The following is a 27,106-nucleotide window of genomic DNA, read 5'->3' on the forward strand; positions in this document are numbered from 1 at the left end:
TTACATATTTGCCTCTTCATTTATTACATAATTACATTTAAGTCCCCCGAGTATTTATACGAGATCTAAATACAGAGGCCCTAAGTATGGTACAAACATAAGTATATATATTCAATCATGCTTCACATAATCATAATCATAAGTATGCCATGCCAGAAATATATGACAGAATAAGTAACACAGGTGGTAGTATGCTCATGGAAAACAACATATCAGCTGGAACCCTTACAGAGGTCTGTACAGCATGAATTCATAACTTATCAATCAATCTAGCTGTAGTCACCTCATGTGACCTGTACGACACTACTCTGCACACAAGTCAAAACCATTGAAATGGTATGTACGACAAGATTGGGTGTAATATAGTTATGCTCAATGCTACGCCCTATTGCTAGCTGTGCAATAAATCGCTAGTCACCTACGAGTCGGAACCACTTATAGTGGTGTGTACGATAAGACTGTGCACCTAAATTGGATCCAATGTGAGCATATGGTGCGAGAGGTGACATAATATACAAGCTTGTGCCAACTCTCTCTGGCTAAATCACAATCACCCGGGATGCAGGTTTATGAGCTCATCATTTCTCAATCATATCTCATGTAACAATCAACATGATCATCACACTATTCCTTTCATCACAATTATGACATGGCTGCACCTAACGTTTCGTTAGGCTGCCTACGTACCCTAAACAGGGATCAAGCCATTTGTAGTTCACATAATCAAGCATAACTTACCTAGTACTTACCTGAGCGTCCATAGCACCACAAACATATATATATATGCAACCATGAAATGCATATTCAGAACATACAAGCATTTGGCATATTATTTCAAAGCATACTTTCCTTTAAAATGCATTTCTGGGAAACTATGTCACGTATATAGATATATACTGAAAACAAAAGCCCATTCACTGATATGTAGCCGAGTCGTAACCCCCACGCCTAGCCTAGCTACGCTCGTCCTCTGGATAGGTCTCGCCTAGAATAGCTTCGATCTCGGCCTTTCAACGTCCATTTCCTTTCAACGAAGTACCCTGAGACTCGTGAGGACCTCCTTAAGCTTCATGTGAGCTGAAAATGGTCTAGATGTGTTCCTGAGCTTGCGAGGAACACGATGGTACCTTCAACGTCCTTGATCTATGAAGTTTGAATGGGTTTTGGTGTTTGTCCGTACACAATGCTGAGAGGGAGAGAGAGAGTCTGAGAGATAGAAAGATAGCACGGGAGGAAGAGAGAGAAATGGGTATGGATGTGTGTGTGGTCCAAAAATACACACCAATCAAATTTGTTTAATCCTTTTGTTCTAATTGGGTCCAATTAGTTAGGAATGGAACTAATTGACCCAATTCCTTAACCCAAAACACAAACACACATCCAACGCTCAAGGGTAAATCGGTCTTTTCACAACCACGATAATTAATTCTCGGGATGGGCTGTGACATTTCGTCCCTACTCAGTGCTTGTAGTTTTATGGACGTCTGCTTCACCAGGATTCAATGATCTAAGTTAGAATTTTAGCATCAGAAAACTAGACTTCTGGCAAATTTCTTTGTGGTACTCTCAGTATGCTTGGTATATAAGAATTGATGATTTTCAGTGAATTGAATGACATGCAAATGCATGTATTTATAGTGAGCATATGTCTGTTCGCAACAGATATGTTTTTGGGAGGCGACTGTTCAACGCAAAAGGTGTGTTGCTCCATCTGTTTCTCAAATATTTTCATACGCTCTCAGACTTCATCTAGAAAAATGAGTATGTTCATATAAAAAATTATTTAATTAAATTCGAAATGAATTAAAGAATTTAATCTTCAGAGCCCCAAGAGCCAAGACCCATCTTTTGATAATTAATTATATATAATTATTAATTAATATATATAATGATACTCGCCACGATCATTATATATTAATTATATATTAATTATTAATTAATTATCAATTAATTAGTACACTGTAAAGTCCAACCCCAAGGTTGAACCCAATTTCATTTTCCATGGTTCATCACTCAAATCACTATCTATAAGGGACAAAGTCTTATAAAGTGAGAAAACCTTTTGAGAATTGTCAATGTAGGACAATGAAATTTTCAACTCAAAATTTCCAACAATACCCCACATTTAAGTTGAAATTTTATTCAAACTCCAACAATAAAAACACCATGTACAATATGAGTACGCCCACCTTCAATTATTTCATGTGATCAGTTCCAAGCAGAAAGTATTGAAGATTCCACACTAATTTGCACTTTGCAACAACTACAAAACATGACATGAAATAAAGTGTTTCTAACTTCTGTTTTCTTCTTCTTCTTCCAAGAATCAAGAAATATAAAAGAAAACATGAAATAATATGGTTTTTGTGAGGCTCGGGAAGAGCCAGCATGCTTTGGCTTTCATTATGTTGCTTTTTTCCCATCAAGGAAAGGATGGGGAGCAAAGTAAAATGGTGACAAACCACAAACTACGCACTCATATTTGACTGAAATTAAAATAATAAAAAAAACCAATATGGAGAAAATATGAAGTCATAGGAGAAGACACTATTTCAATTTGATTCTTGATGTTGATGAATTGAAAGATAATGGAGAGAGAGGTTGAAACGCCTCTATAGATATATCGAATCTTAAAAAAAACAGATTATCGTGGCAAAATTGTCAGCTGATCTTCTTTTTTGAAGAAAAAATCACTCATAAATAATTAGATATGATCCTTAAATATAATTACAACACATCTGATCGTGAATCGATAATTATATTAATTCATGACGTAGTGTGACCAAGTTCTACACGTTCATGGCACAGTAGATTCAATTATCGTGTCGTAATGTGTCAATATAAATTTATGTAAAGAAAAATTTGTACAAATTGTTCTATCGGTGATACGGAACATCACAATAGCTTATGTTCTTTTAAAAAGTTCTCTTTAAACAGTATAACTCCTAAACGTATGCAATGTTTCTCTGAGATTCACTATTAACATGGTCTTATGCTATTCATGGAGAGACCATTTAAGTATTGGAAGCATTTTTCCTCACCACTATAACTATAGTGTAAGTTCATTATACATCTTGTTAAGATGAGATGTGTGATGGGGAGAAAAATGCTCCTTCAAGTGTACCTGTTGGACAAAAGAAAGAGCGTGTATGAAAAGGAACCGACTGGACTGGCAAATGACAAACCCTAAGCCACGTTTCATCACTGTCATACACTCTATCCAAATCCAGAATCTAGAAAAATTCAAAGAAAAAAAATCAGGCATTATCTTTGAGCCAGTGGTGCTTCTGCTTCTGCAGAAGGCCAGAGCAGAAAACAGCTAAGCATCGGAATCAAATAGTACTCCCACCCATTCGAAACTCATCCTTCCCATCAAGCCATTGAGCAATCAGCTCCAAACTTCAAGCAATCAAAAGCCACAAACCCCCATACCTCTCCCTCTCTCTCTCCAAAACCAATCAAAAGCCAAAAAGAACAGCACTTTTGAATTTCGACTTCGACTTTTGACACCGCCGAAGAGGCAAGAGGCAAAGAGCCGGTCCAGACCCCATTAAAGACACCCCACAGGCTCACAGCACACCCAAGCAGCTGAAAACTTGTAACTTACATTTGACCGTAACATAACTGCCACATTCATTAACTACCATTGCACTCTAAAACAGTCATAAAAAAATATTAACACTCTAAAATAAAAAAATATTAAGACTCTAAAATAGTCATGTTTTACGTTTTTCATTTCAGTTTTCATTTGAAAACTACACGAGAAGCATGAAGGATAACTATTTTAGAGTGTCAACAACCACTCCCTAATTTATAACTTACATTTGACAAAATAACAGTACCAAATAGTAATTAATTAATAACAAAAACAGCCTCAAAATTCACATAAAATTCCTGCATGGTTTGATATCCCCCTTCAAAATTTTAATCAAACACTAACAGATAATCATATAAACAATAACTAAAATCACATAGAATAACAATAGTAATTAGCACTCTAAAATAGTTATAAATAACTGTAATTAACACTTTTAAAATAATCATGCTTCCGGTTTCACGTTTCAAATTAGGAGAGAAGCGCGAACAATTACTAATTTTCAATGTCAATAACAGCTCCTTAACTATTCCTATTATAAACGAGTGACAAAATAAGAGTACCAAATGATAATTAATTAATAGGAAAAACAGCTTTCTAAATTCTAACTTCACATTAAAATCCTGCATGAAAAGACACAACCAATATCACATAGAATAGCAACGGTAATTCACATAGAAATTAAACAAGAAATTTAAAATGTAAAGTACCCAAAAGTACAAAAAAACAATAAAAGTAGCTTCTAGTTTCTTAATTCACAGTAACTAGAGACAGAATACAAAAAAGGAGAAAAAGAGAGACATCAAGGTTTTCAGTAAGGCGGTGGAGGTGGTGGTTGCCTTGCAGTTGGAGCCCATATTACATCAGTAGGCAAGTGACCGCTGTACATGGTCATCCCACACGTTTGTGACGGCTGTGGCGCGTGTCCCCCACTGTCCGCTGCACCCCCAGAAACCTGCGGCGAATGACCCTCACCCACAACCGAGTTCCTCACCACCTCGTCTTCCACGGGGAGCCGATGGTAAGAAGGATTGCTAAACGACGCGGCGACTAGGTAAACGGTTCCTGCGGCTATTAGGGCTCCGGCCACGAGGCCCCCGACGATCTGGCCCTGCGGGCCCGCCAGAGAGATGGTGAAGCCGCTGGGGTTGGAGACGGGGCAAGACGGCAACGATTGGGAGAGGAAAGTAGCGGATATGGAGAGGATGTCGAAACGGCCGTGAAAAGTTACCGTAGCGCCGGGCGTAGTTGACGGCTGGCGAAGGGTGACGTTGGCCACGGTTCCGGAGCCGGTGAGAACGCAGAGCCCAATGTTTTTGCGAGAGCAGAAGCGGGAGACAGCTTCGACCACGTCGTTTCCGGAGTGCACTTCGAGAATGTAGGGGCTCATTGGAGGCTCAGAGTCGCGAGTTATGATGACGGGGGGCTTGGGTTTGTTTTTGGAGCCAGGTGGGCGGCCTCGGGGCCGTCGGATGACTTCAATGGTGGCGCCATCGGCAGATGGGTTGTTGATGTTGTTGGGGTCGGAGGAGGAGTTGGGGTGGGGATTGTGGGGAGATGGGTTGGTGGTGGTGACGGTGGCTGTGCCGCTGCTGGTTCGGCTGGTGTCTTCTTCTTCGGAGGTTTGGGATTCGCGGTGGGGGATGACTTGGAAGGGGCTGGAGAATTGGTGGGGGTGGTGGTGTAAGTTGTGGTGGTGGGGGTTTTGTTGGTTTGGGTGGTGAAGCTTGGAGAAGATGTTTTGGGAGTCACTCTTGCTGTCAACATACTCACCTCTCATATTTGTTTATCCTTCTTCCCTCTTTCTTTTTTATTTTTGGGATTTATTGGGTTTTTATTTAAATATAACTCTAGCTGCTGAACTGAGGTTGGTAAAGTGATTGGTGGGTTTTTAGGGAGAGAAATGAATTAAATAAAGGGGAAGGAGAGGGAGGATTTAGGGGTTACGAAGTTGATGGGGAGGGAGGGGGGCAGGAGGAGGAGGAAGTGGAAGAGAGATGGGGAGAGGTGGTATTTGGATTTATTTATAATAAATATATGGGATGAGGATGAAATGTTATGATATGATATGGCATGCAGAGCAGACTGTAGAGACTAGAGAGAGAGAGAGAGAGGAGAGAGAGAGAGGAGAGAGAGAGAGAAGGAGGGCGGGGGTGGTGGGTGAGCTTGGAAACCAAGTAAAGACCAATGGCGCCGCTGTTTGGGTAGGGTCCACACATCACACATATGAGAGAGAGAGAGAGAGAGAGAGAGAGAGAGCAGTCATTGAGGAAAATGAAAAGCGAATGGGTATTGGTTTAGCTCAAGGTGTCTGGCACCGCCTTACCATTCTTTTGTTCAAAGTTAGAGAGAGAGAGAGAGAGAGAGAGAGAGAGAGAGAGAGAGAGGAGTGTTTGAGGGCCTTCCTTCCGGACCGAACGGATTGAAAGCGACTGGCGTTGATGCTTATGGTTTTGGGCAATGGGGGATGCCTTTCAATTTCTTTCCTTGCTCTCTCTCTCTAGTTACAATTAGCATTAGCCAACTTCCTACTAGGTTGTTTCTCTCACGCTCAGTAATTTTCAAAAGACTGACTATTATTCGTTATCTTTTGAAAATCAGATTAAATAACAAAAACAACAAACTTAATTAAACAAAATTCGTATATTTTTTTTCTTTAAAATATTACTATATAATGAAAGATAAGACATAATTTACCATGTGAAAAGAGATATGAACTTTATACGGTATAACGTATAGTAGTGCATATTTGATTTTAAATTTTTTTATTTATCAAAAAAGATTAACATATGATTCATCACCATGACATGAGGTCATGAGCAGTTTAAGAATAAAAAATACAGCGGATTGCGATTCAATTTTTTTAAATATTATTTTTTACATTTAACCTCAACTATATCTTTTCCATCTCTACTGGTACAAGGTTATACAATAATAGTTAAAAGAAGTATTATTAGCACTCCAAAAAATCTTATTCTACACTCCTCATAAGTGTATTTTTCTTTCATAATATAGAAAGTTTGCAGTGTAAAATGAAATTTTTAGAGTGCTAATAACAATTCCCTAATAGTTATTGTATTTAGAGTGTAGGAAGATACAAGAAGCCGAACGGAACCTCTACAAAAACCTTTGTTAAATAAGAAATCTAACGAGAAGGCTACTTATAGTCATCCTCTGTCTACTAGGATAGCTTGAGCCCCATTGTTGACTAGGATATACCCCTCTACTTGAGACGAACTTTGCGGGATAAAAATGGCATACAACTTTGGGCCGGAGATGGCTTGACACATAGTTGTAGAGATCGTGGTGTGAAATAGACACACACAAGGTAACCATATAACATGATACATGGCCATGTACAAATAGAAATAAACAAGAAAAAATAATCCACCATCATAGGGTAACATATTGGGTGAAGTCGACCAAACAAGTGATCTATTTGACTAATTTCGCAAAACAACGAGACTCCATCATATTAGAAAGTTGCCCTATGAACTCAAAAATTCCTTCTAACACAGTGTAGATAATATTGTTTATTAAAAAAAATCTTTCTAGAATGACACGTTTTAAATCTCTCTCAATTCACTTACTTTAACTCGAAGATTTCTTCACCCTAAAGCACACAAAGATTGAAATTAAGAAAGATATGACATGAGACTCAAAGTTCATGTGCTAAATTGGAGCTTCAAAGGGATGGAAGCATGCTTTAAGCATTGATCAAATTGGAACTTTGGATTTGTCACTTTCCCAAATCAGAAAAGATTGGTTTTACTTTTTTGTCCAATTTTAAAAACAATTCGAATGTATAAGCAAACCAACAAATTAATTCGACCACACCGCCTCTGTCATGGGCCAAGACTTGTCCTTCCTATCCTATTTTGGAATATAAATTAGTTGTCTTCCGAATTATTGGATATTTTGCTTAATTAAATACTTGTATTTATTTTCTTTGGAAGAAAAATGTATAGAATGTGGAGAACATTCTCGTGTCCATCGCCATCAAGGTTTAATATCTAACACCATCTCTCTATTGACATTATTTTGCTTATATGAAACTTAAATCTTGTTTAGAAGAAAAATGTATAGAATGTGGAGAACATTCTCGTGTCGATCGCCATCAAGGTTTAATATCTAACACCATCTCTCTATTGACATTATTTTGCTTATATAAAACTTAAATCTTGTTTTAGACCGCTCACGCAACAAGAAAATGATTTGTAATTTTTTTATCAACAGGAGTTGAATCCATTGCTAAGAAGGCATTTACCCCAGCTCTTACCAACCTCTTACACAATCGACAAGTTGCTAGCTTCAACTCGGTTGAATAAGAGTCATTGATTACCTTACCTATGTTGTCCATTTCTTATTCATTCAGGGCGCTCGGACGAAGAACCGGCAAATATATACCGTCATGGTAATATTTTATGCCGAAACATGTGATACAAAGATATATGTTAATTCCTCTCTTATCATGTCTTTGTATTATTGACACATAATAACACTATAACGGTGTCGTACTATATAAGTTGTTCCCTACGACAACCAGCGACCAGCATACCTTTTTCTTTAATTTATTTGCTTGTTTGCTGGATAGTGGGGGTTGGGGAGTTGCGGTGTGGTTCAGACGACAAAGATTTGCTGCTAAACTTGCAAGTCGGTGCACCATTTTAGAAGAGCATCCGTATCGGCATGCAGTAGTTGCACATGCCGACAACCGACAAACATATACCAATGGCATTACTTTGCTCACAAGCTTTTACATATACACACCAGCTGCCATTGCTATTTGGCATGCTCAGTGCTCACCATGGACTCAAACTAAAGCAACACTACTGCCATCTTTGGTTTTTAATTTCCTTTTCCGTTTTTGTTTAGAATTTGTCAACAAAAGAAGCCCAACTTCAAACCTTAATTTGGTTTTTAAACAAACAATATTCAGAAAAATAGAAAGATCTAGGTTGTAGTTTATACACATGATTATAAACAACTAAACACAGTGAATATGTCACTGTATATTACTATTCATTCCAAATTCTTAAAAAATATTCAAAGAACATGTTGTATTATAATCTACGTGTTATAATATGAAAAAATAACGATGTTATAATTTTAGTACAATGTGCTTTTCATCGTATATAATCTCTCTCTTAGCCTTACTTTTCGTTTTTATTAGAATGGGTTTTAGTGGTGCATTTTAATTCTACCACTTTTTCACTACATCCAACAACAAGCTGAGTGTCACATCTTTTGGCTCAATTTGGGATGTCTATCAACACTTAAGACTTAGTTCGAGAAACCTCCAAATTCTCTCTTAATTTCTTCGTTAGAGAATTGTAACCGTTCTAATAATTAATTGGGTTTTCTTGACTCATGTACTTTGGGACGCGCCCGGACGGAGGGAGGGAGGGAGGGAGGTGATGTTTTATTGATGGCATGGCTCCTTTTTCAATTGCTCTGAGCAGAGTAAGACGTAGGTCGTTTTTGGCAGCCACGGTCTGAATCTTGATGTGCAATCGGGCTCTCCTAATATTTTAGGAATACAAGGATTCAGACAAAAAAAGAAAAGAAAAAAAATCCAACTTGCTACATATCACCATACCACACGCTGAACATCCATTGCACGACATCCTTCAGAGTCAGAAGAAGATGATGTTTTTTGGGTCAATAGAAACAGTTGTTTGTACTACTAGAGTACTAGTTGATGAGGATTTGAATTCAACTGGCATCCTTTTGGATTGTTCAATTGTTTACGTTGACTGCTTGAATTGATAAGAGTTTAGTCTCTTCGATCGCCAGTTGCAGCCAAAAGAAGCCAGGTACATTGAAACTAGCCATTTAATTTGTACTTTTGTCGTCTTTATAAACCCTTAACTGTGTACAAGCTTTGGCTCCAACGAGACAGTCACTTAGATCGATCCCTGATTTTTTAACTTAAGAAAAGATTCCAACTCATTTGCAACTCTTTATGTATTGTTTCGTTTTGCAAGCAATATTGGGAGAAGGGAAACTGCATGCGTAGCCAACTAAGCTGCAAGTTATTTACATAACTCTACATTGTTTTACAGGAAAAATTAAATTCGTTACAATGTTCTTGAGTGGTAACCCAAAATGAAGCTAAAAGAGTGATTTTCAAATCGAACCTATTCATCTCACCCTTGATATTTTAAATGTTAATATTTTCCTCCCACTTATAAGTTTATAGAAAGAAATAAAAAAATCACAGCCCAAGATAATCAAAACAAAACTTCTTTAATTATGTGATTTGCTAAAATGTTCATCGTTGTCTCTCAAACCTTGGGATCAACTCTAGACTCTGCAGACTATATATTATTAATAACCACCATCTCAACTAATTCGTTAGGTCATCTCCAATCGAATGATCCAGATGGCCAAAATAGTTCGAAAACTGTCTCTAATCGAGGGCTAGGCCAGAGGGCTTGTGGGCCCCACGAAATCTAAAAGGGCCAAAGGGCCAACCGGCTGGCCTAATCCAGCCAGCCAGCCAGCCCCAGGCTGGGCCATAAATTCTAAGGCCATCTCCAACCGAAGGGTCCAGAGGGACAGAGGGCCGAAAATAGCCCTAAAACCGTCTCCAACCGAGGGCTAGGCCAGAGGGCTCTGGAATCTGGGAGGGCCCCACGGGATCGGAGAGGGCTTGAGGGCTGGAGGGCTGGCTGCTTTCGGCCAGCCAGCCAGCCCCTGGCTGGCAATTTTTTTTTTTAATGATTTCCTATTGCTGTCGGTTATAACCGACAGTATTAAAGGTATTCTTTTTTTTTAATAGTTCTACTATTAGTGTCGGTTATAACCGACACTAATAGTTTGAAATGCTTTTGAATATAACGGCTAGTAGCCGTTGGATTATTAGGCCTCTTTTTTTTTTTTTTTAATGAATTTAAACTTCTTTTTTTTTTAATGAATTTAAACTTCTTTTTTTCCCTTTTTAATGAATTTAAACTTCTTTTTTTCCCTTTTTTTTTCCTTTTCATATGAATCAAATTTTGTTTCATATTTTTTTTCCTATAACTTCTATTTCACAAAATTTGTTTCATATTTTTTTTCAATTCTATTTTTTTCGTATAACTTCCTAGGTCATTTATACAACATTAAATTGTAGTTTTTAAATAATAAATTATGTTTGGCCCTATGGCCCTTTGGCCCTCGGTTGGAGACGGTTTTTTGTGACATGGCTAAAACGAGCCCTCTGGCCCTCTGGCCCTCGGTTGGAGACGGAGGCAAATATGGCCCTGTACTGTTCATTAAAATATTAATATCTTGGAGAATCTTGGAGGGCCAGAGGGCTAAAACGAGCCATCTGGCCAGCCATCGGTTGGAGATGGCCTAACATTCCTGTCGGATATAACCGACATGAATATATTTAATATAAATATAAATATATTCATGTCGGTTATATTTGACAAGAATATATTTAATATAAATATATTCTTATCGGTTATATCCGACAAGAATTCTAGGCCAAATTTCAAATGTAACGATTAGCTGACATCAGCTAGCTGTTATTTTTGAATTTTTTTTTATAGTTTTTTTTATTTAATTTTTTTGTTAGACAATTTTTTTTCCTGTAACTTCTATTTTTTTTTTCTATAACTTCTATTTTGTTTGTTGTGCCTTACTTGAACTTCTTCATCAGACTCCTCATCTTCTTGTCTCATTTGGGCCCATTTTTCTTCCAATTTGGAATTGGATGAGGATCCCCAGTTGGAATCCGAAAAGGATCCAAAGTTGGAATTCATTGCAAACTTGAATTGAAAGATATTGAATTCAAAGTTGTGTGAATTATAGCCCAATATCCACCATATTTATAGCAAAAAAAAATTCAAATCCAACTGCTAGCTGACGTCACTTAGCCGTTGGATTTGAATTTAAGTTGTAGTTGATAAATAATAAATTATGTTTGACTTTATGGCCCATTGGCCCTCCGTTGGAGACAGTTTTTTGTGACAAGGTTAAAACGAGCCCTATGGCCCTTTGACCCTCGGTTGGAGATGGAGGCAAATATGGCACTGTACTGTTTATTAAAATATTAATATCTTAGAGAGCTAGAGGGCTAAAACGAGCCTTCTGGTCAGCTTTCGGTTGGAGATAACCTTACAATCCCTCTCAAATAATTCATCACAAGAATAGAAGGGTATGTTATGCCATCACTCTTATTTTTAACAAACATTATTATTTACATTAAAATGGGTGGAGGAGTGGGCTAAGCCTCATAGTAGGTTAGCAGTAATGTGGTTCAAATTTTTCTTTGATAAAAATTAAACCTAAGACCTCTCACTCTTATGAATATTATTTTTTTTTTTCAAAAAAATTAGGGGAGGGGAGGCTACCCTATCCTAAGGCATTATAAGTCTGGCCACTTAGTACTCCGGTCTAGTGATATTCTTATTCATTGGTAAGTGAGAGGTCTTAGGTTCGATTCTCGCAAAATGCGAATTTGAACCACATTATTGTTAACTCATTATGGGACTTAGCTTACTCCTCCACCCCCTTAGTCTTAAGTTCGATTATCGCGAAAGGCGACTTCGAACCATATTATTGTTAGCCCATTATTGATAATGAAATTCGAATATAGACTTTAATCTAACAAAGAAAACGATATTTAGCAACTCAACAAGTCCTCGTTGGCACTCTTAAAAACATTATTGAATACATGATGATCACGATAGTGACATTGTCCTATTGTAGCAAACATTATTTACTAGATTAAAGTCGGTCCAAGTTAGCGGGTAAGAATATTTCCGTTGTTTTTTTTTTCAAGCTAAAAGACTACAACTTAAATCAAACGTAAAGATTTCAAAAGATGACTCTTCCTAGAAAGCTATCCTGTCCTATCCTACCTAATTCTCTGTTCTCCCTTTTTCTCTCCGTTCTCTCCCCTGCTCTCACAGTTTTTTATGATTCTCTCTCTACAAAGATAAAATCTTGAACGATCAAACAGAAAAAGAAAAAACATAAAAAAGAGAAATAATCCTTGTCCCAATGAGTTTTACTTTGGAAAAGAGTCGAATTTTAAAGGGTCATAAAGGTTAAAGTGGGGGCTGCCTGACGTAGGTTACTTGCCTTTAGTTAAAAAGCAAAAGTAAAATTTAGAAGAGTTGCAAGCATCTAATCCATCACTGTTAAAACAAGTTAATTGCACCCGCCAAATTCTAAGTTAATTCGGTGTTATCGACACACTCATTTATATTTTATGGAATTTTTCAATTTTCAGCTATCAGATTGAATGAATTAAAAGAAATTAACCCTTTTAAATTAGGAAACTTTAACGAAAAGCTTCCAGTATTGTTCACTTTAAAGAAAAACCACATTTTTACACTAAAAAATCAATCATGGTACTATTCATTTTACTTTTTATTTTGTTGTTAAAACTCAAAGTTATCAAGTATTTTTCATTAGTTTTCCTTTTAAATCATAGTTTCTTTGCTTTTTCTTTAAGGTTACATGAATAATTACATAACTTTTTATAGTTGTTAGGAATGATGGATTCCCGTATTTACCGCCTACAGTCCTAGGCACATGAGAGATTTTCTCTTACATGCACAGTTCTAGTGGCGTCAAAGTTCTCCTCGTACAATTCTTTGAAATCTTGTTGGTTATAGAAAATCTTGATCAAATCACCTTTATAAAACCCCAAGTGATTCTTTTCTCTCAATGACAAGGGGAGCCACAAGAGAAAGGTGTATGTGAGCATGCCAGTGTTGGATGCTGCCAACATACAGAGAGAGTGAGTGCTGATATATGTTGCGCGTTTAATTAACTTCTAAACCAAACAATTGCGCCATAAGTAGATCGATGGCTCTCTCAACGTCTCAATTTGTTGAGAGAGTTGAAGATCCTTTTTATGAGCTCTCCTATGACTTACATTGGGTGACAAGAGGAACCTTGTTTGTTTTTTGCTTTCATAGATTGGCTGTAAATTGGCACAACGAAGCTCAACTCGTATTCTTAAGAAGAAATGGAAATAATTGGGCCCTAAACAAGCCTTATTTTCATTGCTAGCCCAAACACACCTCTCCCACAATTCTTCAACTCTTCTACATCTCTCGCCTACGAGAGCAACTTACATGGAACGAGTTCACTACCACGTGGTATCCCGATTTAACAATATAATGTCATATGTTGAAAAACGTACATATATCATTGTTTTTTGAAATGGGACACCACGGTAGCAGTAAACTCATTCCATATTCCATATGTCTTTCTCCTCATATATTTTCCCCACTACAACTAACACAAAAGATGAAAACTAAAAACTAAAAACAAAAACTCTGTCAACCATGGGCTAAATTATCTACAGTGGCATGTTGAATATACAGCCATGGGTTGGTGGGTTCACGGTATAACTGTTCATCTGTGCAGGGAAATAAATAAGACAGTTTTGTTAGTTTTCATCTGTTGATCTTCTTCAATTTACTTCAATTTACTAGATCAAACGGCCGAAATTGAGAAGGATGTAAGAGAAGTAAAATAGATTTGTGAATAGCACTACTCAACAAATATTGCTGCGACAGCCTACTGTAACACCGTCACGTGTACATTTTACGGCTACAAGTTCAACATTTCGATAAAATATCAGATGAAAACAAAAGCACTGCTGTTTATCCACCGTCGACTGTTTTTGTTTTGGGTTGTTAAGCAAACTGGAGGTTGGTGCATATAACAGACAGATACGGCAGAAGTTCATATGAAACTTACACTGTCATCACTCCCGAATGTTGTGGGCAGAATTTTCTTCAAAACGACATACTCCGACCCGGGGAAAAATAAATCGAAAGTAACAAAAACTCTTACTGGTTGCAATTTGAGTGCATTTGTATAGTTAATAAACAGCCAATACACAAGGAAGGAGCAATTCAATGAATGAATAGTCCAGCTCAAAAAATTCAGTGATACAAACAACCTAAATGTTCGTCGAGAAATGAAATCACTGAAATCCGAACCCACCGAAAAAAGAATAGAGAGAGGGTTTCATTAGACATCCTACAACAGCTAGAACCGTTTGCCTTCCAAATCCAATTCCTCCACCGCGAAATGGCATAACAGATGAGGCTTCCTCATATCATATCCGAGCAACGTATGAATTGGCGAGAGTAACATATCTTACCCACCGATATGGATTATAAGTCCCAGATTTCTTTGCTATCTGCAAGTACTTTACCTGCATCAGAGAAAAAACATTTAACTCAGCATATTCATTGGCAAAAAGTGGAGATAAATAACAGAGTTTAGCCATCATGTTGATGTACTGTCGACACATCCCCTATAAAATGGCCTTATTATTTTTTTATGCTCTATTTAAAAGCTGCAAAAGACCGGGGGGACAGCGTTGTTAAAATGGCGGGGGCCAGTAATGTTAAAAGGTAGTGATAACTCTGCATCTCAGGCATACTTAGCAGGGAAAATCCATTCGCCCCACTGTGCAAGACAACAGAGGATGAAGAGCTTTGTATAGGATGAGAGCTAGGTATTAGACAAATTAATGACAACCACTCTGAGGCACCAGGGCTGATGCCTCCCTGGCCCGGAAGAATCACTAAGGCTATACATATCAGTCTCAAACAAGTCGTTGGGAACATTTTTATCGCACACAAACAAAGCTGACCTCTTTTATTGCCCAATGCATATGCTTCATCAGAAATGACATTGTAACCTAGGGGTTTTTAAAAAAATGATCCATCTTTATAGCTCCATTCGAAAAACCAATCCTCAGTAGAAGATTTAGAAAAGAAACTCGTTTTATACTATGCCAAGGACTCAAGGCCTTGCCATAGTCGAGATTTAGTTGGGATAGGGATACAAAATCTGGAGCCACATTTAACTCACATATTCGACCCATAATGTCCCTTTCATGTACACACAAATCAGCAACAGCATGAAAAGAAAGGATTTAACATGATCCATGATGAGTATTTTACCATATAATCAACATCCATTGCATGGTTTTAACGAGGTAAGAATGAAAGTAATGACAATGGCTTACCTGAAGTCTTGAAGAATTATACATAGGTATTGTAAATGTCATGCTAACTGGACCAGATTCTTTTGTTATGTTTCCTGCATTGAGCATGTGACACATGAATATGTATATATAATGAGATTAACATTAAATATGCATCATTTTGAAAGCAATCAAGGAGATACTAAACCCAATCAATGAAGGTCATACCATGTACTTCAGGGGAAAATGTGAGTCTGGCACGTAGCGTATGTTCAGATCCACCGACAATCTGTTGTTTGAACTTGTCAATATAGCATATGCAATAATGGGACAAAGTTTAACACTGCTAAAAACACTACTCAAAACTCAATAACGTGAACAAATGAGATCATGGATGAGAAATTCTTGCCTTCTTTAATCCCCACTCAAGTCTCTTATTGGTATCCTTGAAGTCTGTTGTTTGTCCAACTGCTCCTGGTTCCAACTCAAAACTGGCTCTGAAGTAACATATATTAATTGTTTAAGCAGTGGTTAGTACATATAGACACTATAATGCAATTTTTAGCAAGGTCCGCCAGTTTGACTCCTCATGTGAATACTATGAAGCCTTGTCTGCACCTTTTTCATACACTGGAAGTTAAAGGTCCTCTTATTTATAGAATGTCTTTGTAATTACTCAAAGACAACCACCATGTTTTGCTGTATATTTTAGTTGGTTTTAATAACTGCTAGCCTTTACAAGTTCACAATAACCTGCTGAAGTCTAATCAGTCTTTCTAGTTACCACCCTTTTTGCTTATTTTTTATGTCTGCAATTATTGTAAGAGAATGATAGTCATGGGTACCCTACCCAGCAAACAAAACTCACCCTTCTCCTCTTTCCTCTCCCCTCCAATGTACTGTGAGAAAGGGGTAAAAAAAAAAAATCCTAGCAAGACTTGTTAAAATGAAACCCAAGAGAACAAAGTTTTCTATCATATTGAGACCGACATTTGTATTTTGAACAAACTTTAGAACCAAGAACAATGACAAATTAAAAACAATGGCAAATTAAAGTACCCAGAAAATCTTATATGGAAATTGATCATCAATTAATAGACATGCAAAAACGTTGCCCTTTCACTATATCAATTGTTACAAGGATGACATGGAACAATACAAAATATTCTCTTAGCAATAGAAAATTAAGTGAACAGTTACCTGATAGTATATTTAGGTAGCGGCATTTGTATAGCAACTGTGTTGGAAGTAATGTTCGAGGGGAACTCGGCATATATTTTCAGAATCACTTCAGCCTACAATGGCAATTCCAAACTGTAATTTTCTACCATAACTACATGATAATTTTCTACCTCAACTACGTGATCTTTAAATGATATGAATTATACAAAGTTGGCATCATAGTGTACGCCAAATGCCTCATTCTCTTGTTCAAAATCTGATTCTTTATCTTCCTAAATAATTTTTTTTTTAGTTAATTTCACAATCTTAAAACATTGAATAAAATTTATGAAACAGCGATCACCTTATGAGCTCCTGCTTCTTCAATCAACGCATTAATACGAAAAGGGGGCTTGAACTCCTGAGTCATACGGTAGTTCATGACAGGAAATTCACCGTCAGGGGGCACCTAAAATTAGTACCACAGGGCAGCCATTTAATCATTTCAACAAAAGAAATCAAATTACTTGAGTATCATTTAAATTGAAAAAAGAATAATCTGATCTGACTCATTTTCACTTACCAGGGTCAGAGTTTTGTCTACTTCAAAATTATCAAGACGTACAGATTCATGAAAATTGCAATCATCAAGTACCACCGCTCCTGATCCAAATGAACTCCTATAGTCTGCAAGAGAAAGCAGTATTTGAGATTGTGAAAGGACAAGATACAAGCTTGACAAAATAACTTGGCATTTAGTGAACGAATTAAAGCTATATTGAGGCATTGTAGTTGATGATTGTAGGCACTAATATCATACGGTTGAAAACATGAAAAAGAAACAGGGACTTTCTTTAGAAGAGAGGACATACTGCATGTATCTAACAGTTCTGACCTCAAAATTTTAGTTTATTAATCCAAAAACTAGATATTTTCTAGGGAACATAAAACTACAAATCTTAAAATTAGATCATCCACTTGACCATAATACCACAAACAACTCCATGACACCATAATATGAAAAGATTTATTTTCAAAAGATAGTTGTGAACTTGTAAAACATAACAATCCGGTGGCATGTCAGATAAGTACCATAGCCCGACCCTCCACCTCTTCCTATGCCCAGATCCTCATTGAGGGCTAATCGGATTTCTGGATTTCCAGAGAGATAGCTTTTCATTTGAATGGTTCCATCAATCTCAGAAGTCAATATGTACCCCTGTATAGCAACATAAGATTACCTGATAAGAATAGACTAGCACTGCAGAGCTAATTGACTATATTACTGTTTCCACATATATTGAATAAATGTAGTTAAGTTTGGGAGAAGTCAAGAATTAAGTCAAAAGAATGTGCATTGCAGTAAAGTTTATGTACTACATGCATTTTATCCATTCTAAAATTTTGAGGCTAAAGTTACGAGCGCTAGAACCTCAAAGGAGTTTTTGGGTTAGACACAAGTGTTCAAGATGACTTACAAGAATTTTTGGCCTCATTTGGTATGAAGGATTGGAGTGGAATGGAAAAGGCAATTATTTTCAAGGTATGCTGAAAGAAGAAATAATATTTGTGATCAACTTGGTGGTAGGAGATGGATTACTCAAGAAGAAAAGTTATCCATTCCAATTCTCCCCAAAATGGTAGGATTTAGAAGGGAGAAGTTTTCTTCATACCTAATCCTTTTCTAATCCCCTCAAAATGAAGAATCATTCTCCATTGCCTTCAAAATACCTTGAATTTAGAGAGTTGTCCCTTCCAATCAAATCCATTATACCAAAGGAGGCCTTAGCATTCATTTGAAACCCTAAAACCTCTATGTTCATCCACAATTCTAATCCTTCAAATAACCCTTCAGAAAGGTCGAAAAATCCTAAAATTAGCTACTGCTGGACACCTAATCTCTTCATAATCAACCCCCTATTGTGCATGATATAAAAATTAATTATAAAGAACCACATAAGCTGAATTTCAGGTGCCATAGAGACGCTGTCACGGTGTCACCTCATTCATAAGAACCACTGAACATACCAATATGATATCAAAAGAGATGGGAGTGCAAGATTTCTATATCAAACCCAAGAAGTTCATGATAACACTTGGGTAAGATTGGCATCAAATTTTGCTTGTTAGAAACTATAACTTATTATTGTGTCTGTACTATTGTTGTTATATTTTAATGCCCGTATAACAGTGAGGAAAAAGTGGTTAAATCTAATAGTAAGAAAAATATACTCACACTAGAGCTGAAAGTCACACTAATCTTCTCGATTATATCCACAAAAATTTCCTCCCTCTTCCTACCACCAGGCTCATTTGCAACAACTGATTTTGTGACAGCTGTTCCAGGCATTCTCTTTGTCCCTTGCTGCATGCATCGATTTTGGGAATCAATAACTAAAATGCCGATAAGACAACAATAGAAATGATATTCCACCTAAGTTCCATTAATTTTCTGAAATTCGTAATAGATAGATAACACCATACCATAAAAAGGCCAGTAGGGCCAACAGATGATAAACGCGCAGATTCAAGAACAATTGGCTCATTAAATATATAAGACTTCAACAATTCAGTTGATGTTGTTTGCACAAAGCCAAAATCCTGTAATGAATATACAAAATCAAGTCACAAGCAAGTTAATAATTTCCATGGATCAAATATATCACAATGTATTTTTCACATAAATGCACATATCAAGTTTATCAACATATATATAGTTTCAATATGAAACACAAACTTTTATTGGATAAAAATGAAATTTGCAACACGGGACAAGGAGTTCTTCGCTAAATGCCACCCATCAAAATGTATATCAAAAAGGAAAACCAGTTGAAAACAAATTAAAAAAAAAACTATTTAAAACAGCAGTACAGTCAAAATAAATAGCATGAAAACCAGTCCTTAAATTCTAAAGAAACCGAAGCTCACAAGGAAGTCCAAACTCAAACTTCATCTCACTAATGAACCATATCCTTTCCCTAGCACCCTTGAAAATTCTCTTGTTCATCTCCATCCAAACAACGCAAATTATTGCCAACACAACATAACTTCCTAGCACCAAACCCTTTTCCCCCCTCCCAAAACTTTAACTTTCGAACAGCAAAGCATCACAAGAAGCTGGAATTGCCCAACTCCAGCTGGGCTTGTAAATCCTTAGCACTATTTACAAATAATACACTGCTGGACAACACACCATTGAGGAGAAAGATGCATTCAGCATTACTTTTGCCGATTCAAATAATCCAGTTAATATCTAAACTCTGGTTGAAAAAAAATACTAATTAAAGCTGTCCTTTAAAAGAGCTAGTCATTTAAATAACTGTAAGAATAAAACACAAACGAGGGGGAGCAATCATCAGGGACAAGAAATAGTTACAAAATGATCAACAAGATAACATCAATTCGAGATTTACTGAAAAAGGGTAACTAGCAAATCACATTTTAAATTTTCAATCAAATAGAGAAACTATCTTAGCACATTACGATGATAAGAAGCATGAATTCATTACGCTCAGGAAAGATACAACCAAATAAGTTAAGAAAAACAAGAGGAGCTTACAATGACTTCATCAAGCAACTCGTACACAAGCACAAAATTCTTCCTTATAGAATCTTCATTGAGAACCCCAACATAATCTTTGATGACACGGGCAATTCTTTGTAGAAGTTCCAAGACAAGAGATGGTGATACATTAGCTCTTGTGGTTGCGACAAACAATAGTCCAACAACCTTCACATGAAAGTAGTTGACACCATCCACGTTCTATTGATTGAGTACAGAAAAAGTCAGCATAAGATACCGTATATGCAGACTGAATCAAATGAAAATAGTTGACACTGCCAAACATTCCTCAGTAAGATAATACCTACAAAGACAGGGGGTGCTTCCTCTTGCCCATCTTCTTTCCAAAACTTCACTTTCCGGAAAAATATCTCCGCGCTTCCTTTTGGCACTTCACCGCGATCTGCATGAACAAAATCACGCATCAAATACACCATCCTTCAGCACTAAATCCAATAAGAACAGATCTCCCGAATGCTTATTCATCCTTTCTTGTAGAACAAAAAAAATTGTTCACTTGCACTTGTTTCTCTATTTCTCACCATACCCATTTCCGAAAAGGTCATAATAGTACTAACTTCTTCAAAATCGAGCTCAAATTGCTTATTCATGAACGAAAATTAATTGGGAAAAACTATGGTATGCATGTACGATCTAGGAAACACCCACTAGAGATTAGAGCTGAATTAATAACTGTTCTTGGAGATCTCTACCAAAAAACTATTTTAGAGATAATTTCAAATAGTATAAGCAACAATTGATCTAAACGAAGATTGAACTACACAACAACTGAGTTGCTGAACAATTCAGATCGGAAGTTAAAATCTGAGCGTGTGAAATTAATAAGGAATAAGAGATTGGATCAGCAGAGAGAGAGCAGGGGGGGGGGGGGGGGGGGGAGAGAGAGAGACTGACAGTCGCGGAAGACGATATTGTCGCCACGCTGCGAGAGCAGGAAGAACTGCGAGATCATGGCTGCCCTTGCTTTCCGTCTTCTGTGTGTGTCCGCAATGCGGGAGTTCCTCAAAGCTCAGCTTATGAAGTCCCCCGATTGCATTTTCTTTGTTTTATTTAGACCCGTCTTTACTCGACTTAAATCAAGTTTTACTTTCATTCACTTTCTCTTAATTTTGTGGAGGCCTATTCAGTTTTACAGTTTTAATTAGCAAATGATTTTTTTCCCCTTTTGTTTTGGGTTTTAATCTGAGTAGAACCATTATGGTTACCATGCACCTACCCTACTAATATGAGGCCTCGAGGCGTGCTTTAATATCAAGAGGATACCTTGATACGGGAGGTGGATTGAGGTACGTCACACAATACGTATTTAATCCAATAAAAATATAATACATTATCATCATCCATATCAAAAGGATTACTACTAAAATGTAGTACTAGTCGGTTCACAAAATGATTTTGAATAATTGTTTGCAAAAAATAAAAATGACCAATAAATTTTTAATCTATGATTTGGCTGCTTTAAACTTCACGGCTTTGCATAGTTTTGGCTGTGATGCTTTACAATCTTCTTTGTGTGGTTCTTTCGCTCGTCAGCGTTTTCCTCTTGTGCCCTACAAAAAACAAGATGTATATTTACGGTCTTCAGTGTGGCATGGTTTGAAGCGGGCTTTGCCTATTCTGAATAATACTAGTTGTTGGATTATTGGCGATGGAATGTCAGTCTCTATTTGGTTCGACAAATTGTTGGATGGCCCGATTATTGACCCTTCATTATCTTTGGTCATTTCACCCATAGTTCTTCCTCGGGTTTCAAATGCTATTGAAGCTTAAAGATGGTCTTTACCAAATTATTTTGGAGATTTATTCCCTTCTGTAGTCCAATAGATTCTTCGTTTACCTTTGCCCTTAAAGGTAGAGAATGACAAATTAATCTGGGAGCCTTCATCGACTGGGAAATTTTCATTTTCTTCTGGTTATCATGTTATTCGGAAAAAACATAGCGATTGTGGTTGGGCCAAAGTTATTTGGTGACATTTTATCCCACCTTGACTATCTATTTTGGCTTGGGGGCTTTTTCATGACAAATTTCCTACCGAAGGTGCAATACAATAATGCGGTATTTCTCTGGCATCCATTTGTTGCTTATGTCATAGCTTTGAGGAATATACTTTTCATCTTTTTTTTTTCGAGTTTCGAATATCTAGGCAGCTTTGGAGGTGGTTAGCATGTCAATTTGGTACCTCTTTGCCTTTTTCAGATTTCGTGGCTGTTTTTTTGGATGCCTACGTATGTAAGCCCTTTTCTCAACAGTTGCACAATCTCTGGATTTTTGCGGGTCTTTAGACTTTTCGGCTATTTGGAAAGCTCAAAATAAGTTTATTTTCGAGGGTCACCCAATCTATTTTCATCGTCATTGCATATTTATCAATTATGTGATCGTTTATGGTGGGAAGTTTATTCTTGGTTATTTTCAGGGTTTTGATGCTCGTATCATGTCTTCTTTGGGGATCCCACCTATCTCTCGCAAAGTGCCAACTATTATTCCTATGCTTTGGACTTCTCTTTGGTTTCCTTTGCTTAAACTTAATACAAATGGTTTGTCTAAAGGAAATCCTGGTCCTGTTGCTTGTGGGGGAGTTTTTCATGATTGCCACGATCAATCTCTTGGTGGTTTCTGCCAAGAGATTGGTCATTGCAATTCTTTTTTTTTTTTTACAAAATTATCAGCAGTTATTATTGGTATAGAGTTTGCGTATCAATGGGGTTGACATTTTCTTTGGCTAGAAAGTGACTCTTCTAGTGTTATATTTTGCCCTCCACTCGCCTGATTTTGATCATCCTTGGTCTCTTTGTATGCAATGGTCTATTTGTTTGAACCATATTCGGAAGGTGACTTTCTATGTCTTTCACATATATCGGGAAGGCAATATAGTTGCAGACAATTTTACTAATATGAGCTTGTTTTCTCCAACTTTGGTATGACATGATTATCCTCCAATGATGGTTCGTGTTGCTTTGTTTTCAGACAATGTTGGCTTGCCTAACTTCCGCTTCTCAAATTAATGTGCATCTCGACATACATGTTTGTCTCACTTTCTTGTTTTTTTTCTTAACCTCATGATGTAGCTTGTTCTATTTTGCAAATTTAGACCTTTAGGTTCGGCTTTAGAGGGGTTAGGTTTCATTCCCCCTCTTTTCCTTGTATCTTTGTTGTTTTTGTTTCTAGAAGGGTAAGGTTTATGTGTCCCTTTCTTTTCATGTATTTTTTGGAAGTGTTATTGGCACTCCAAAAATCTCATTCTACACTCCTCACAAGTGTATTTTTCTTTCTAAATATAGAAAGTTTGGAGCATAGAATGAGATTTTTGGAGTGCCAATAACAATTCCTTCTTTTTTTTTATCTTTTTTTCTTGTATTATGAGGATTAGGTTTATGTCTCCCATCTGACTAGGTGCACTTTAAAATTATTATTATTATTATTAAAGAATATGTCTGTAGTCTAATTCAAGAATGATTTTATTGTAAGAAATATAACATTGAAAACATGTACCAATATCTAAAATTGAGAAAAATAAAGTCACTTATTACTACGGTATAGTGATATTGTTCTTCACTTGTAAGTGAGAGATCTTCGATTCGATTTTCGTCAAAGGTGAATTCAAACCACATCATTGCTAGTTCATTGTAAGGCTAAGTCCACCATCTCCTCCTTAGTGTGGACAATATCATTTGTTAAAAAAATTGAGAAAAACAATAAATTTGTTCTTGGTAATGATGTTTTTGTATTGAAAATAAAATAAATTAGACAGAGATAAAAGAAAAACAAAAGGGCAGTTGATGGAGAAAATAAGACAGTATTATTCTCATTAGATAGCCTATTTATAGGCTTAGGGTTTTTCCAATAAAAAACTACAATATTAAGCTATTACATAATGCCTCCAAGTGAATAACCACACAATTAATAGTAGTTGTCTTGATAAAATCTTACTTGAAAAACTCAGTGTCTGCACTGTTGTTCAAAGCTAAGGTGCATTAGAATATCATTATAAAGGGACAAAAAATGAAATAAGATAACTTTAGGGGACAATGTGGAATATGAATAAGTTTTTCTTGTTGCTTGTGTACGCCTTCAAAGTTGAAGCCCACCTAGCCTAGCATTTACAATGCGGAGAATGAACATTCTTTCAATGGAAGAACCAAGAAATTCAGCGCCAAAGTGCTTCATCTTTGATCAAGTATCTGCCTCCTACAAAGCTGCTGCTGCCATTTATATCAAGGCTCCATTTCTCAAATGTACAACTCGAAAAATCGTAATATCCTCCATGTAGACAGATCAACTCTTTCTTTGCTTTGTTTTCTATCCATGGGTACGTCCGAAGATTCAACAATGAACGATTGATCGATTCCTGCACTAGAACGAAAACTTATTATACCTCAAGAATGATCACATTTTAGAGGCTTGATCTGTATTCTTTTATCATTGTTACGTTTAACAAATCGTAATCAGTCACTTCCATTCGTTTGCACAAGACAATTAAGTATCTGTTTTATCATATCACCATGAGTTACGAACAATCTGTTTTCGATCATTTCGGAGATATTTTAGAAATTAATCACAAACAAACAAGCTTAAGAAGAGTAGGATGAGGAAAATTGAGTATAACCTTCTCACAGTGCCTACACTGTTGTTCAAAGCTGAGGTGCTGTGCAATAGATTTTGTTCTTAGTTTGGCGATTTTCGCGTTGTTAACCCAACTTTGAGTAAAGCTACTGAAAGCAAAATCACACAAAGAATATTTAGAGGGAATTCATGAACTGAATGAAAACAAAAGATAGAAATGAATTGTTAACGAGCCTCGAATCACCGTCATCTTGCATTCTCAATAGGGTCTGAATTCCTGCACAGCTACTGTGGCCAATGACTAATATATTCTCAACCTGAAGTCAGCCACAAACAATTTTCTTCTCAAGGAAAGTAAACAGAAAAGTACTCGTGTGAGAAGATGCAAGAAGTGGAATGGGGGTCACTAATTTTTAACCCTTGTTTCGCTCCCAAACCTATTTGCAAATTTATCGGTAATTTGGTATAGAAACGAACAATTTTTGGCCTTTCCTTTTAGAAGATACGATAACGTGTTTAGACGAAATTAAGAAAAATTTCAGTTTTTGGAAAGAACATCTTGGATTGACGAATCTCCCTTCATACGACTTGTAATAAACCATGGTCAAGATATAAATATACATAGATGGAGGGACTAGAGAGAGCAAGACGACCTACTTGAAGAGTATTTACTGCAAACTCAAGGGCGGCATTAGTTTCTGATGTTCCATACTGCAAAAGAGACCAAGGTTGATCCGAAGAATTCGATTGTGTATGTGTTTAGATTCGAGATAATATAAAAGGACAGACGAAAAGATAAGCCAAATACCTCAAATGGGGGGACAAGGTTTGCTACATTTCTAACCATGAAAGCTTCCCCTGGTTGAAACCCTAGGATATTAGAGGGACAAACCCTAGAGTCTGCACAAGCAATCACCATGAACTGTTTTCGAACAATTTTAAGTTTATATATGGAAATATCCCAATTCCCTTGTAAATAATCAAACAAAAGCAGAATGTGTATAATAAACAAGATTAAGAGAATATAATTACCTTGGGTGCTTGTACTTGAGCTAGGGTTTGGAAATGCTCTGACTCTTTCCTGTTCAATATTATATTTACCTTACAGTTACAGACCACCACCAATGTGTATATGCAAGCAACTTGTGTAAACACTTTTAACTGCTACTTACAAAAATTTTTGCTTTTTAAAACTCAGAAACCTCTCTTTCATCGCTACAAACGAGTCCATCCCATCCTTGGCTTTCGATACATTTTCTACTTTAAATTTTGTACATTCACGAGCAAGATCCTCGGAATCATTTGATGCCTCCGGCCTTAGAACTGGGTTGTTTCTACAAATGGAGAAAGCTCATTGTATATAGCACTTATAGTGGGAAGCTCTTAGTGGCACAATTTTAGGTCTAAAACATAAAAAATTACAGTACAGAGTTTGGACTGCAAGTCAAGGGGATCAGATGATCAATGTTCATTAATATTTTTATGCTTACTTGATCGAAGGCGGAAATTCGACAGGGATGCCTTCAACTTGTGCAGAATTTGTCTAAGAAATTTTCATAAATTCATGTAACAAAATCTGGTACGATCAGTAAGGAATACATTTTTGACAAAAGGGATGAATGCATGATTCATGAGAGGCTGAAAGTAGGACCTTGTTTGGAAAAGATGATTTTCTGTGAATTTGAGCTAGAGAGGAATTGGTTAAACCAGAAAAGAGTGAGCAGCAGCCAAACGAGTCTCTACAAACCAGTGCTGGAATCATCCAACGAGCGAATTTTGAGGCTGTGTTAATTGAGAGAAAAGAATTATTTGCAGCCAAACAGAGACCAATGAAATAAACAGGTGAAGCTGGTTGAGATGATGAAACTTACGGATTGGCCACACCATCTCTCTTCCCGCCTTCAGCATTTGTTGGAAGCTCCAAAAGATGAGTTTGGCAAACAAGTATTTCAAGAAACGATTTATTTGATAAATAAATAAATAAATAAACGTGAATACAATAAAGAAAAAGGCATTAATCTTATCCAATGCCACCTATCAGTGATTCAGTAGTAGTCATCCACAGTTGGAATAATGGTGCCTACTTGGAAAGAGAACATGAAAATTACAAACGATATTTTCTTGACGTGTACGAGTATGTACTCTCTCTCTCTCTCTCTCGCTCTCGTAGAGTTGGCAAATTGATCCCAACCCGTTAATTCAACCGAATTTACTCGTAAAAATGTCAATATTTAGGTGAATATTTAACGG

General features: G+C 36.8%; 3 protein-coding genes across 6 annotated transcripts; all 3 read right to left on the bottom strand.

Annotated features, from left to right (window-relative positions):
• Window positions 1-4,223: 4,223 nt before the first annotated feature.
• LOC103441663 (AT-hook motif nuclear-localized protein 28-like) lies at window positions 4,224-5,894 on the bottom strand. The gene has a single exon (XM_008380355.4). The coding sequence runs from the start codon at window positions 5,373-5,375 to the stop codon at window positions 4,407-4,409; it is 969 nt and encodes a 322-aa protein (XP_008378577.1). The 5' UTR covers window positions 5,376-5,894; the 3' UTR covers window positions 4,224-4,406.
• An 8,510-nt stretch (window positions 5,895-14,404) lies between these two features.
• On the bottom strand, window positions 14,405-21,392 carry LOC103441664 (AP-4 complex subunit mu). The gene is made up of 13 exons (XM_029107203.2): window positions 21,190-21,392; window positions 20,583-20,677; window positions 20,272-20,475; window positions 19,197-19,313; window positions 18,949-19,077; window positions 17,805-17,931; window positions 17,296-17,399; window positions 17,077-17,181; window positions 16,752-16,846; window positions 15,961-16,048; window positions 15,780-15,840; window positions 15,594-15,667; window positions 14,405-14,771 (listed from the first exon to the last, which is right to left on the bottom strand). Exons 1-13 carry the CDS (start codon window positions 21,245-21,247, stop codon window positions 14,673-14,675), a joined length of 1,356 nt encoding a protein of 451 aa, XP_028963036.2. The 5' UTR covers window positions 21,248-21,392; the 3' UTR covers window positions 14,405-14,672.
• Window positions 21,393-24,069: 2,677 nt separating this feature from the next.
• LOC103410911 (beta carbonic anhydrase 5, chloroplastic-like) lies at window positions 24,070-26,849 on the bottom strand. 4 transcript variants are annotated; one of them, XM_008349565.4, is made up of 10 exons: window positions 26,728-26,849; window positions 26,508-26,638; window positions 26,347-26,399; window positions 26,029-26,190; window positions 25,889-25,937; window positions 25,665-25,778; window positions 25,514-25,567; window positions 25,091-25,173; window positions 24,900-25,002; window positions 24,070-24,641 (listed from the first exon to the last, which is right to left on the bottom strand). In XM_008349565.4, exons 1-10 carry the CDS (start codon window positions 26,762-26,764, stop codon window positions 24,441-24,443), a joined length of 987 nt encoding a protein of 328 aa, XP_008347787.1. In that variant the 5' UTR covers window positions 26,765-26,849; the 3' UTR covers window positions 24,070-24,440. The 4 variants fall into 4 exon arrangements, with proteins under 4 accessions (XP_008347787.1, XP_070683389.1, XP_008347786.1 ...); XM_070827288.1 differs by having other exon boundaries at window positions 24,070-24,646; XM_008349564.4 differs by having other exon boundaries at window positions 24,900-25,005.
• Window positions 26,850-27,106: the final 257 nt, after the last annotated feature.

Source organism: Malus domestica, chromosome 08, assembly GCF_042453785.1.
Source record: "Malus domestica chromosome 08, GDT2T_hap1".
NCBI classification, from domain to species: domain Eukaryota; kingdom Viridiplantae; phylum Streptophyta; class Magnoliopsida; order Rosales; family Rosaceae; genus Malus; species Malus domestica.

Bases quoted from the DNA above. Each gene is read 5' to 3' on its own strand.
- LOC103441663 (XM_008380355.4), bottom strand. From the start codon at position 5,375: ATGAGAGGTGAGTATGTTGACAGCAAGAGTGACTCCCAAAACATCTTC.
- LOC103441664 (XM_029107203.2), bottom strand. From the start codon at position 21,247: ATGATCTCGCAGTTCTTCCTGCTCTCGCAGCGTGGCGACAATATCGTC. The intron at 19,314-20,271 runs GTAAGCTCCTCT...TATTCATTACAG, and splicing joins AGTTGCTTGATGAAGTCATT to GATTTTGGCTTTGTGCAAAC. The intron at 14,772-15,593 runs GTAAGCCATTGT...TCTCTGATGCAG, and splicing joins ATAATTCTTCAAGACTTCAG to GTAAAGTACTTGCAGATAGC.
- LOC103410911 (XM_008349564.4), bottom strand. From the start codon at position 26,764: ATGCTGAAGGCGGGAAGAGAGATGGTGTGGCCAATCC. The intron at 26,639-26,727 runs GTAAGTTTCATC...CAATTAACACAG, and splicing joins AGAGATGGTGTGGCCAATCC to CCTCAAAATTCGCTCGTTGG. The intron at 25,006-25,090 runs GCTCGTTAACAA...TTTTGCTTTCAG, and splicing joins CAAGATGACGGTGATTCGAG to TAGCTTTACTCAAAGTTGGG.